The following is a 14,074-nucleotide window of genomic DNA, read 5'->3' as shown; positions in this document are numbered from 1 at the left end:
CCTGTTAAAATGGACTTTCACTTATTGTCTTTATCTTTACACGTTTTGTGGGAATTAAAAGATGAGTGACTTCCAGGCAGCGCCAGAGGCGGCAGCAGCGCAGACAGCGTCTGTGTTTTTCTTCCAAGGCTGACCGGAGTGGGCCTGGAATCGACCCAGGGCTCCCCAGGCTCCTCCGCCTTCACTTATTCTCTGGGCTGCTCAATTCCTTTTAAGACACAAATTGATTGGGATAATTTTTGCCATAACTACAATTGCCATGGAAAGGGAGTGGGGGGACGGCATTCAGGCTGTGGACTCCTACAATGACTGTGAACCATTGAGTTACTGTAAAATGACCAGAAAATGGATTCAAAATTGAAGCCACAAATAATGTAATTACTGCAGTGTGATCAGGCTGCCAGAACAAGAGTTGGCTGCTGCCCTGGAAACATCTGGAAGAAAAGCAGCAGCTGCTGCTGCTGCTGCTGTAAGACCTGCCCTGGTCCCTGTGGGGCAGCAGTGCTCTTCCCAGCTGGGAAGTCCTCAGAGGGTGGAAGGAACATGGAGGAGACAGGAAAGGGGAGGTGGAGAAAGGCCAGGGAAAAGCAATAGGTGAAGGCCAGGACTGATGCTTCCTGTTAGGCAAGAGTAAAGTCTAATCACTGCATCTCTTGCAGAATGAAACCCAGTGTGGTCGTCATCATCATGCCACCACCATTGACTCTACTATCAACACCAGTACCCCAGCACCACAATTACTGTTTTCACCAGCAACAATGGTATCATCTCCACTCTTAATATCAGCACCACCAACACCACTCCTACCGCCATCACCTCCATCACTGCCATGACAGCAACATCTTCATCATCACCAGTCTTGTCAGCACCAACATCTCTGCCACCATCCCACTGATACTGTCAGTACCATCAACATTGCTATCACCTCCTCTCTCATCAATGCTGACATCCCGTCATCCCCTGTCATTATCACCATTACAGTGAAGGCACCGACACCTTTATCATTGTCAGTCTCATCAACACCAACATCAACATCACCATCCCGCCATTACTATCACAACATCAACATGATTAATTTCACCCTCAGCAATGCCGTCACCGTTATCATCATTGGCAGCCTCACAATATGGTCTTTAGTATCACAATGATTTCAGTTGCCTTTGTCATAATCCTCACAGTCTGCGTCAAAATAAAAGTCACTTCTTTGAAGAACACTCTTGCAATCCTCTGCATCATCAGACTTTGTGTTGGTCCACTGTCCCTTGCCTTGGTCAAACAACATGCCCAGACCTTGGACATGACCTAAGAGGCCAGGCCGTGTAAGGGTAGCAGTGGCAGGGAAGCCTGGACCTGACTGCTCCAAGGCATCAATCAATGAAGGAAATCTAAGAGGCAGATTCTTAGAGGTGGTGGTGGGAGTGAATGAGACATTCAAATCATTCAACCAAGTCTTCACACTGAAGGTGTTCCGGGAAAAAGAATAGACAGAGAATATAGTGGGACAGAAACCAGAGGCATCAGGGGACAGCTAGAAGGTTCAAAACAAAGGTAGGAGAGAGTATGAGGGAAATCTATAGGGTTTACAGGGTGCCCACGGCCTCAGGCTTGGGCAAGCCCTGGACTGCTGTCACTCACTGTTATCATCTCTTCCATGTTGGTAGCCAGCTCCCATGGTTGCAGAGTGACTCACACGTGGCCTCCTCCCTCAGGAAGTGCCTAATCTGAAGGGGACAAGGTGGTCGGGGAAGATACGCAACACCCCCAGAGGGCAGAAGAATAGCACGAATGGGCAGTGAGGGTGCAGGTCCGAGCATGGCCTCCTTGGGGAGACGGAACTGAAAAAAGAACTAGTCCTAAATTTGACAATTCACCAGCAAACCCAGAGTTCCTGTTTTTAAAGCATTTATTATCACTGTGGTTTGTCTCACACACCTACTCACACCAAGGGCTACCCAAGGCGTGTTGACTCGAAGGTGACAAGAGCAGGAACAAGATGGTGCTTCCCCGACTTGGCTCCCAGTCCCAGAACTACAGAAGCACCAGGAGGATGCCATGCCTCCATCATATGTGCTCTCTTGCACCTGACCTTGGCCACAATGAATCCTGGGTTGCCCAGGAGATAACCTCTGTGCTGGCACTGCTGCTGTTCTGCCCAGTGTTCCAGGGGGCTCCAGCAGACTCCTAACAAAAACTATCCAGCTCATCACATTGCTATATCTTTCACCTTGCCCATAAATGGCAATCTCTGGTGTTCCCAGTAGAAGTACAGATTTCAGGAAAAATAACTTCTTCATATAAAATCTTCCATTTCCAGGAGGCAGTGGGAGTGGTGGATGTGAGTCAACAGGAAAAACACCCCAAGACCACATATTCTGATGGATTCAAAACTACCCTGTATCTCTGGATCAATCTGGATCAATCTGGACTATCCTTAAGCCCAGGCGAGAGGGACCCTTTCCCAGGGCCTGTGCTTTGATGTCTTGCCCTCTGCCTCCTCTGGTTGGCCTCTCCTCCCGGGACAAGGAGTCAGTGGGACCAGGGGACATACCCACCAGGAGCCTGTGCCCTGCCCTTCCTGACTTTCCTCTAAGTATCTAGAACCCGGAATTTCCTGCCCACTTGGCCCTGAGCCCACTTCTAGGACATGCATGGGCCCCTTCCTTGGGTCTGTCTTCCAGAGGGAAAGCCATACTTCCAGGAGGTGCACTTTTAGGACCTAGGGGTGACCAAGGGGCAACTGTTTGCAGTGGGTGTAGACAGTGTTTGGACATAAGGGCTGGGGTTTCCACAGAGAGTGCAAGGCCCCTTATGGTTCAGGATGGAGCCAGTGGTAAAAGAGAAAGGGGGAGAATGGGGTCTTGGTGCCACCTCCCCCCATGTCACTGTGTAGGCGGTCTCCATTCTCACCTGACTTTCCAGATTGTGATGAAGGTACATTTGTCAAGGTAAGAGAAAAGGACATGTTTGATTTAACAGTTTTTTAGCTTGACTAACAGCATGTAACTATTTAGCCATATGGTATGTGGGCTTCCACTTATACTCTGGCCCTGGGCCCTGCAAATCTTAGGGGTAGGCCTGTGCCCAGTGGGTCATTCCCAGAGGTCCTGGAGGCAGCCAGGACGTGTCTGAATCCAGTGTATTCATTCCTGCTTCGGTGCTCTGTCCTGCTTCCTCCTGTGTGCATCAGATGTCATATGTGTGCACATAGTGTCGTTCCCCTGTCCACAGGTAGGTGAGCTTGCTCATGCTCTGTTGGTGGATGTCTGATCGTTGCAAGTGGCGGAAAACCAAAATCTAAATGGCATAAGTCTTGGTTCATGCAAATTCTAAGTCCAGGGTTTTGCCTGGTCGGCGACTCCTGTGTTTTCTCTCTCTTGGCTCTGCTCAACCCACACTGACTGTGTTCACAGACAGGCACCCCTCTTTCTTAATGAGCACAAGATGGCTACTGCAGCTCCAGCTGTTACTTCCTTGAAGGTTCACTTAAAGAGGGAGGTGTCCTTTTCTCAGTCCAGTGGATCTCATGGCATCCCACTGGCTCTGACTGGCCCACAACTGTCCTCTAAATTCATGGCTGTGAACTACGAAGGTCAGTGAGTGGTTTTCTGGGTGCAAGCCGCATTCTCTGCACCGGTGGGTTGAGAGTAGAAAAGAGGGGTGAAGCCACAAGGAAAATTAGAGACAGTTGAGAAAAGAAGGGAGAATGGCTCCTGGGGAGCTCTCCCACCTACCCCAGAATGACTCTAAGAGATCCCCTTTTTATGGATCTTTTAGGCAGAATCCCCCACTTTGAACCCCAGCTGCCCTGAGTCTGCTCATTTGATGCTCTGTCGTGCCCACTGATGTTCGACCATCCCAGGCCGGTGGAAAGCATCTGCTGCCTCACCTGCCTGAGTTTTTGGACCTCCGCAAGAACCTGAACTGTTTGAAGGCAGGGATTCGGCATTCATTCAACATTCAGATGATGATTCGGTACTGTCGATACAGCAGTAAACCACATAGATCAAGGCCCTGCCTCTTTGGAACTTACATTCTACTGGGAAGAGAAAGTCAAGCAATGGACAAGACTTCCAGTGATCGTTTAATAAAGAAGGAAATAAACAGGGCATAGAAGGACAGGGATTGCGATTATAAATTGCGCAGTGAAGGCCTCCTTAGTAAGGCACAGACACAGAGGCCTCAAGGAGGAGGGGGAGGGAGTCTTGAGGCTCTACGAGGGAAGAGCATTCCAGCAGCGAGGACAGCACGTGCAAATAGGCAGGAGTGCACTTAGCATGTTCAAGGAGCATCATGGAAGCCAGAGGGACTTGAATGCTTTGAGGGAGGGAAAGAAGGATGGGAGACGAAGTCAGAAAAGTGGTGGTAGGGACAGGGAGGGAGGAGCTGCAACAAGCAGGATCTCTGGCCACTATTATGACTTTGGCTTTTGCACTGAGGAGCCCTTGAAGCAAAGGAGTGACGTAATCTACCTTACACTGCGGAAGCCTCACCCTGGCTGCTGAGTGCAAAATAGACAGGAGGGAGGATGACTGAGGAAGCTTCTGCAATAATCCAAGCTAAAGATGATGGCGGCCTGGACCAGGATGGGAGTCAGGGCTGGGAGCGGCAGGAAGTGTTCAGGTTGTGATGTATTTTGCAGGTGAAGCCACAGAAGTTGTTGATGAATTGGGGTGTGGGGTATGAGTGAATGAGAAGAATCAAGACAGAACCATGGTTTTTGGCATATGGGTCCAGGGACAATGGAGCTGCTGTTTACTGAGGTGAGGGAGGCTGGGAGAAGAGGGGATCCTGGGCTGGACGTGTCAGATCTGATATGCATGTCAGATATCCAACTGGTGATGTTGAGTAAGAGGTGAGATGCACAGGTCCGGGGTAGGGAACAGGCCGGGCTAGAGGTTGAAGTTGAAGCACCATCAGCCAGTTTGATTCTATTTGTTTCTCAGGTCCCCCCAAGAACAGAACCTGGCACAGAGCTGGTGATGCTAATCCCAGGATGACAACATCGAAGGTGGTGATCGCTTCTTTGCCATGGGCACTTCCTAAGGAAAAGGGATATACCCTGGCACTGTGCTCCAGTCTCCCACAACCATGTCTTTCCACCTTCATGTGGTCTTGCAAGGCAGGGACTGTTAGAACCCCTGTTTTCAGATGAGGAAATTGAGGTTCAGAGAGCTCATCCATTGTGCACCCACCGAGGGTTCCAGTTGCTGTTTTTCCCACATGTTGACAGGATCATCAGCATCGCTGTCCCCATGCCCACAGCCCCCACGCTGACCCCTGTGCTGCCCTACCCTCTGTTGCAGCCTGTGACCAGCTGGCGCTGGGCGTGGTGGCGATCTTCGGGCCGTCGCAGGGCTCCTGCACCAACGCTGTCCAGTCCATCTGCAATGCCCTGGAGGTGCCCCACATCCAGCTGCGTTGGAAACACCACCCACTGGACAACAAGGACACCTTCTACGTGAATCTCTACCCCGACTACGCCTCACTCAGCCATGCCATCCTCGACCTGGTCCAGTACCTCAAGTGGCGGTCGGCCACTGTGGTCTATGATGACAGTACAGGTGGGTGGCCAGGCCTGGCTAGGCTGGGGGCAACGGTGAGGGGGGCAGAGGCCCAGGATCAGGCTCTTGTCTGTTTGTTCAGCACAGCTGCCCCGGGGGAAGAGGCTGTGTTCCATACCCCAGTTCCACTCGGTTATGCTGATGTTCACCCCTGCACCCACTCACACCCCGTGCACCCCAGCTGCACTCATATCTCACTCAGCCCCAGTGCACCTCACCCCTGCCTCACACTCACCTCCTCCTCTAGCAGCACAAGTGTTCAAATCTGCACTGAACACCCACCCTAGCAGCAGCACACACATCTGCAAGCCACACCCACGCCTGCCCACGCTCTTACGCTCACACATTTCCATCTGCTGCAAACACATCCACCTTCACATTTGCACACTCACACACATAGCTTATGGCGTGGCCTAGTGTTAAGTGTGTACACACTGGAGCCAAACCACCTGGGTGTAAATCCCAGCTCTATCACCTGCTGGCTGAGTAGCTTCTTTGTGCCTCAGTTTCCTATAAAATGTAAATCTGTGAAATGTGGGATTACAAGATGACAGTGACAAGCACTGACATGCAGTGAGCACTGAAGGTTGGTTCTTCTCATCCTCCTCACACCTGCACCCGCCACGCACACACTCTTCTCTACCCACACTCACACACAGAGACACCTGCACGTGCCCAGCCCTGCTCACACACACACCAGCCCCTGCCATACCCACTTGACCGCTGACCCCAGCCAGGGCCAAGCTTGCAGATGTCAGCACCAGGCTCTTGTCTCATCCTGCCAGGACAGAGGGAGGAGATGGGCTCTGGGGCCTGTGGCTATGAGCTGTGGGCCCAAAGCTGGGCTCCCTGATGTGGCTGCACCTGTGTCCCACATGCTCTGCCAGCTGGAGCTAATGCTGCCCACATTTTTCTGGGTAGGACCCACCTGACCCACTCCTGCCCTGCCTTCCGAGTCCAGCCTGGGCCCTGCCTTCCAGAAGACCCTTGCTCCAAGGTGATATCCCCTGCCTCTCAAGTCCCAGGCCCTTAGAGAGGGCCCGGAGCACACACTTAGCAGATAATCACCAACAAACCCAGCAAACACACTCTGGCTTTTCCTTTGGATCTCATTCACTGCTGGGAGCTGGAGATACTTGGATAAACAAAACCCACTCTTGCTGTCACCCAGGCTAGAGTGCAGTGGTGCCATCACGGCTCACTGTCACCTCGACCTCTGGGATCAAGAGATCCTCCCACCTCAGTCTCCCAAATAGCTGGAACTATAGGCATATGCAGCACCACACCTGGCTAATTTTGTATTTTTTTGTAGAGCCAAGGTCTGGCTACATTGCCCAGGCTGGTCTCTATCTCCTGGATTCAAGCAATCCTCCCGTCTCAGCCTCCCAAAGTGCTGGGATTACAGGTGTGAGTCACCACACCACACCAAAACTCAGTTCTTGGTCTTGGCAAGCACTACATTGTAGGGAAACACAAACAGGGGACGACATAGCCATCTCCGTGAACAGAGCCATCTCTATGTAGCTCTATGTACAGAGAGCTAATGATCTGCCATAAATCACAAAAAGAGCAAGCAGGAAAGGGAGAGGGGAGAGAAGAGCCACTGAGGGCACTGACCGCTGCCCGGTCCCTGCCTTCATCCTTAAGTCATCCTTGTGAGGATGTGTGGGGCAGGGACAGACCTGGAGAGTCCCCTAGAGATGGAATTCATACATGCTTCTGGATTCATCTGCTAAAGAAGGCTACTGTTTACCTGTTGCGAACCAAGTGGTGCAAGTGTGATCTCAGTTCATTTCATGTAAATCTCATAGTAACTCCCTGGAGCGATGAATTAGAAATGAGGAAACTGAGTCCCAAAGAGGTGACATGCCCTGTGCACTGTCACCCAGCTAGTGAGTGCCAGAGCCAGCATGCACCTACAGGCCTGTTTGAGCCTAAAGTCTGTGCTGCTAGCCAGCATGGAGCTGTTTCTTCTCCTCTTTCTTTCCAAAGACTTGAGTCCCAAGACATTTCTTAGCCTGGCCTCTTAAGAGAGAGTGACCTTGGCAAGTCACTTAACCCGTCTGGCCTTGCTCTGCCCACGTGTCAAGAGCTGCTGCATCCAGCCTTGAAAAAGCCCTCCAGCTCTCAGCTGCCTGTGATTCAATGTCAGCTTTTGATTACCTCCTAATGGGGACTGGAAATAGTAGGGAGAGACTCCCTCAGAAAAGACAATTGGAAAGCTGTTTATTTAACTCAGGCTTCTACAAGCATCTATTCAGTTCCTGCTATTTCCAAAGCACCCTACAGAAGATCCTTGAGAGCAGGGATCCCCAGCCCGGCTTATTCACCCCAGCATGAAGACCTTGCCGTTGAGGGGCGCTCCTGCCCACCTCCCAGCCACTCCAGTGTTTCTGCTGCATTGTGGAGTCGTTTCTTAATGTACCACTGTGAATCGTTATCTGTCTGTGAGTCTGTGTCTGCTTCCAGGCCAGGAGCTTTCAGTGCCTCCAGGATTTAACACAGGGTCTGGTACAATGGAGATGTTTTTCATTGTTTGTTGCACTGAGTTGGACTGGATTGGATTGGATTAGTTTGGATTGAATTGGAAATCAAGTTGAATTAAACCCTTATTAAATATTGAAGGAAAGAGTATACGGGTGAAGAAATGAAGATGTTGTTATCCTGTCTTCTTTTGAAAAGTTAATCTTAGTATAGAAGAATGGGTGCCTGCCCAGAGGTCGCACATAATTCTAGGCCATCAGAGCTAAGAATGAAATGGCATATACATTTAGTCAGAGCCAGACCACTTGGGGAGTGGAAGCTCTATGGCCTTGGCTGGTCTGAGCTGACTTACCAGAGGAGGAGAGATTGGAGCACGATAGGTGAATGAAGAGAGGATAGATGAATGAGGAGAGGAATCATGAGGGAATTGCAGGTGGAGGGAACAGCATGAGCAAAAACTAGGTTGGACTGTACCTACCAGCTTAACCAAGAGGACAGCCTGGCTAGGGGAGAGGATTCAGGTATGGAAGGTGGGAAGAAAAAGTCAGATTAATAGAGTGTAGCTGGCTATGCAAGGTCTCTGATATCCAGCCTCAGAGTTCAAGCTTTATCTTTAAAGCAGCCAAGGATCATTGAGTATTGCTGAGCAAAGTTGTAGAATAATCAAAGCAGAGTTTTAGAAGGTGGTTCTAAGAGCAATGCACAGGGAGGGTTGGAAGGAGAGCCTAGAGCAAGGAGACTAGAGCACAGCAGACCGCACTGGTCCAGGCAGGAGCAAAGGAGGCCAGAATTCGAGGGGTGCTTGGAAGAGAACATGGGGCCAGAATGGAAGAGAAGAAAGGGATGTGAACAGGGTAATGTCGAAGACATGTAACTGGAATGTCATGGGTACGGAGTGGTCAGAGCAGACCCTGACATAGTCTAGATGGAGGGTGGAGGAAATGGCTTTGCAGAGGAAAAGGTGCTTTGTCATGATGATGGATACCATGCTAACAAAACTGGCCAGAGCTGATGCTCAGGTCTACAGCTCTTACCACAAGTGCCTTTAGCTCTAAGTACATGTCACTTCATTCTCAGCTCTGATGGCCTGGAATTACCTGTGATCACTGGGCAGGTACCCACTCCTCTGGAATACAATTTACTTCTCAAAAGGAGAGAGGATAGCAACATCTTCATTTTTTCATCCTTATACTCTTTCCTTCAGTATTTAATTAGAGTTTAATCCAACTTCATTTTCCATTTGATTCAGTTAAATTCAACTCAATTCAGTTCAACAAATATTTAAAACATAGGGGAGTCAATGGGGCAGTGAGTTTGATCAAGAAGACAATGAGCACTAGGGGCTCAGGGTTGGTGTCAGCCAAATAATATAACTTTGATGATGTACAGTGGGTAGAAAGAAGTGTGCTCCCAGAATCCGGATATGTCAAAGGGCAAGACAATGTATGTGTCATCAAACCCATGGAGTGAGAAGTACTCCACAGTGGGCTTTGGCTGTGTTTGCTTTGGAGATTGTGTCCATTAGGATGTTTTGGCTGCAAGTAACAGACAGCCCAACTCACATTGACTCAAGCAATAAACTGTTATCTCACTGACAAGAATTCTGGAGATGGACCTTTCCTGGGATGATTTAGCAGCTTGACAAAGTCAGGGTGCTGGGTCAGTATTGCCACAGCTCTCTTGGCCTTCAGCTCATAGTCACAATAGGGCTGCTGAAGCTCGGAGCATGCAGTAGGTGGCATACAGGAGGTAGAGGCCAACGGGATTTTCTTCTTCATTTTTTTTTATTTTAGAGACAGGGTCTCACTCTGTCACCCAGCTGGAATGCAGTGGCACAATCATGGCTCCTGGCAACCTTGAACTCCAGGGCTCAAACGGTCCTCCCACCTCGGCCTCCCAAGTAGCTGGAACCCAGGCACATACCACCATGCCCTGCTAAGATTTAAATTTTTTTATAGAGTCAGAGTCTTGCTGTATTGCCAAGGCTGGTCTCAAACTCCTGCTTTAGCCTCTCAAAGCACTGAGATTACAGGTATGAGCCATCACAACCAGCCCAATGAGATTTTTCTTAATGTGACTCATGCCTCTTATCAAAGAGGAAGATCTGTCTCAGAACCTTCTAGAAGACAATCCTGTATAGCTCACTGGGTCCATGCCTATTATTCTAGACATTGTCAGATGGGAATGGGATTGCCACTGATTGGCTCCTGCCAATCACGAGTCATCTCATGGGACTGGTGCATTTTCACCCAAACCCAATCACAGTTCTTTTAGAATGCAGGAAGGGAGTGCAGTTGTGATCTCTTTCTATAATAATGCTGTGTAACAAACCACCTCAAAAACTCAGTGGCTTAAAATAATAAGCATTTGTTTAACTCACAAGTCCGCAGGGTCAGTGATTTCTTGAACTTGGCTAGGTCGTTTCTCTGGGCTTACCTGGATCACTCACCTGCTTGGGGGTCAGCTGGCTATTGGCTGATCTAGGCTGGCCTTGACTGAGATGCAGGTGTATTCAGCTCTCCACCTGTCTCTCATCCTCCAGCAGGATAGCCCAGGCACATTGTCATGACAATTGCAGTGGGGCAAGAGAGCAAACCCAATGTACAATTCCATTTCAACTGTTTGCCTGCATGGTACCTGCCAACATCCCACTGGCCAAAACAATTCATATGGGTGAGCCCAATTGGAGGGCCCTGCAAAGTTACATGGCAAAGGGTGTGCTTATAAGGAGAGGTGAAGAATTGGGGTCATGGCTGCAATCTCCCCCAAGGGGAATGGCTATTGAGGAGGCAGCCAGTGTTTGCCCCACGAGCTTTGTGCCTTATCTATTCTATGCATGAAGACAAACTCATCTTGAGGGTGAAAGGATGGGATTAAACAAACAAACAAACAAAAACCTGGGATGAAGAAAAGGGCTACAGCCTAGAAGCCAAAATGTTATTGGGTCTCTAATTATGATTCCATAATCACTTAACCTCTGTGGTGTTAACCTCTGTGGTCCTTGGGATTTTTATCTGTAACATTGGAATGAAAATCCTTGTTCTATATGCCTTCTAGGATTGGGAGATGGTTAAATAGGGTAATGAATGCAGAAGCGCTTTGTGAGTGAAAAGCATGATTCCAACAACCATGATTCACTGCAGATATTTTAAGAGAGATTGATTAGGGGAGCAGCCAGGAAGGAAAGCTCATCTCAGGCAAACAAAGAGAGCCTAGTCCTCTGCTGGAGTGGGCTGAGAGGAGCCTCTGGTCTCCTTTGGGAATACACTGATGGGAAGGAGGGCTGACATTTGCTGCTGGAGAATGTGGGTCACCGTTCATTACACGGGGCGATGTGCTTGGCTGACAAGAAGGCCCTGGTGGCCTCTGCTCCAGCATCCAGCCTGTCCCAGTCCTCATAGCCTGGGTCCCCAAAGCCCACGTGCCTGCTGATGCTGCACGTAAGTCTCAAAACCAAACAGGGAGGAGCCAACTGTGCACCCTGGACCTCACGGGGTGACAGATGTGAAAGGAAAGCATCATTCAACCTAATCAAGAATTTCTTGGATACATCGGGAGGGGGATAGCCTGTGTGTGCGTCTCTGGATAGCTTGTGGCCTCTTCCTCCCCGCCATCAAGTCTGGTATTAGGAAGCACAGGGCACCTGTTTGATCCAGACCACTCCGAGACTACATAGCCGTCTCCCAACTCCAGCACATGGGTTTGAGTCTTCAGTGGGCTAGGGGTTCCTGAAGCCCAGTCGTGGCAAAGCTTGTGTGGAAGCTCTTTAGGAGGCTTAGGCTACAGGCATATATTTCTGTCCCCGAAGCAAAGTGAGATGATGGACACCAATCAGATTGCTTTCCTGATGTCCAGCCCTCAGGAATGGGAATAATCGCTGAACAGACTCAGGGGTGTGTACCAGAGATTGTTTTGGAAAGTGGGACTCGCTGCCGGAAGGCTTTTGGAGAGGGCTATCTGAGTGGGGTCAGGGGGGCTCTTTCCAGATAGAGTAACAGTTGATTGCAAACTTTAATCCAGTGCAAACTGGCTTAAGCAAAAAAAGTTGGGGGGCAGCAATTTGGTTTCCTTTACTGGAAAGTTTGGAGCTAATTTTAGCTTCAGGCACCGTTTGATCCAGAGGCTGAAGTGAAGATCATTAGGACTTCTTTGTTACTTGTTCTCTCTGACACCTGTCCTGGTGGAATCCTTCTCAAGGTCTACGTGGGGACCCCGGACTTACAACCTCCCTATTTGAAGTTGAGTGAAAAAGGGAGTGTTTCTCACCCTCTTTTTGTGCCAGTTGTTCTAACACAGTTTCTGGGAGTCGATGGTATTGTACCTATCTCTGAGTCAATACCTATTCCCAGGCTGGGGCCACATGCTTTGCCCCTAGAGCTGGCGATGGACCCCTCCTGAGTGACAGAAACTAAGAATGGGGGAGGAGTTTTTCCCCAAAGGAAAATCGAAGTGCCATTAGTGGTGAGGGGCAGGGGTGGGACATGCTGTGTGAACTGTGCGGCCAGGACCAGACACTGAGTCCTGGGGATGACTAGGGACCACGCAGACAGGAGGGGATGGCCCTCTTGGGATCTGGCCATGTGCTGGCTCAGCTTCTTCTTTGGAGGAGAGGAAGGGGCGGGAAGTATATAGAGAGTAGCAAGCAGGCTTGCTCCCAGGCTATGCAGAAAGAAGTCAGCAAAAATGGACCTTGAAATAGGGACAGAAACTAACTTAATTAGACCTAAGTAAGCCATTTGTCTCCAAGAAGTGACATTCAGTTTTCCCTGGAAGTCCCCAGATTAAGTGGTTTTATAAAAATGCCAACCAAGGTAGAGGATAGATTTTTCAGTGTGGGAGGAAAAAAAAACAGTAAGTCAGTCCAATTATGGAAACTTTTGTTGAGTACCATCTGAGTGCCAGGCCCTGTGCTGGGGGTGGTGGGAACCCAGCCCCGGATATCAACGTGCTGGTGGCAGGATGAGGGGAATGAGGTGGGGCCAGAGGAGGCCATTGCTGAGGGAGGGGGCCGCTGAGTTAGAGGAGAGGGTGATCTTTTCTGGACAGAGCAAAAGAGGAAGGCTTCAATGGAGGAGGTGGTTGCACTAAACCTGAGAAAGTGGATAAGGTTTACCAAGGCAGCCTGCCCTTAGTGGGGACGAGGGGGAGACACAAATACCTCCTGGCCTTACCCAGCCCAGTGGTTGGTACAGGTTAGTACCACTGAGGCTGGAGCTGCCTTTTGTGCCCATATCCTGGAAGCAGCTTGCTGGAGATGTTGAGGGAAATCGTGTCCCATGTCTCACAATGTTGGTGTGGGTGCAGAAGAAGAAGGGTGAACTCTGATTTAGGCCCTGAAGCCTTTACACCCATTCTGGGTTAGAGAGAAGCAGATGGGTGTAGTCAGTGGGAATTTGCTATCTGTGCCTACTTTTGAATCTACATATGTGTGTACATGCACCACTGTGTGCACAGGCCTTAATCTACATATACACACGTGTTGATAAGCCCAAGTGTATTCCTGCCCATATCAACATGCACGTGCGTGTAGCCATGTGTTTGTATGTGCACACACACCTGCTCTCCAGTGTTGTCCATGCACATGCACAAGTCTCTGTGGGCCACGTATCTGTCCGTGTGTGTCTGCAGACCTGTGGCCATGGGCATGTGTGTGCACACAAGTCCAAGCGGATGCCTGGAGCTGTGGATACATGTGGTACACGTGTGTCTTTTGTGCTCCATGGCCCCTCAGGGCTCATCCGGCTGCAGGAGCTCATCATGGCCCCATCGAGATACAACATCCGCCTGAAGATCCGTCAGCTCCCCATCGACTCTGACGACTCGCGCCCCTTGCTCAAGGAGATGAAGCGAGGCCGGGAATTCCGCATTATCTTCGACTGCAGCCACACTATGGCAGCCCAGATCCTCAGGCAGGTGCGTGAGTGCTGGCCACCGGGAGGGATGATTGGGGTCTGCTGGCCACTTCTCCCACATCCCCTTCCCAAATGCGGGTGTGATGCTGCCAGATCTAAGTTTGACTCCTAGCTCTG

The 14,074-nt window shown here is 50.0% G+C and overlaps 1 protein-coding gene across 3 annotated transcripts in view; it reads left to right on the top strand.

The window, feature by feature from the left end:
- The window catches only part of GRIK3 (glutamate ionotropic receptor kainate type subunit 3), a 237,258-nt gene that overhangs the window by 146,316 nt on the left and 76,868 nt on the right, over nt 1-14,074 (top strand). For all 3 annotated transcript variants that reach the window (XR_009214451.1, XM_032160273.2, XM_058442289.1), the window contains exons 3-4: nt 5,304-5,561; nt 13,777-13,958. Coding sequence is in view for 2 of the 3 variants with exons in the window: in XM_032160273.2 (XP_032016164.1) it covers nt 5,304-5,561; nt 13,777-13,958 (440 nt within the window). In the remaining variant the exon portion in view is untranslated. The remainder of the gene's footprint in view (nt 1-5,303; nt 5,562-13,776; nt 13,959-14,074) is intronic.

Source organism: Hylobates moloch, unplaced genomic scaffold (assembly GCF_009828535.3).
Source record: "Hylobates moloch isolate HMO894 unplaced genomic scaffold, HMol_V3 SCAFFOLD_8, whole genome shotgun sequence".
NCBI lineage: Eukaryota > Metazoa > Chordata > Mammalia > Primates > Hylobatidae > Hylobates > Hylobates moloch.
The sequence above is the reverse complement of the archived record's forward strand: the minus strand, read 5'-3'. Positions and strand labels throughout refer to the sequence as shown.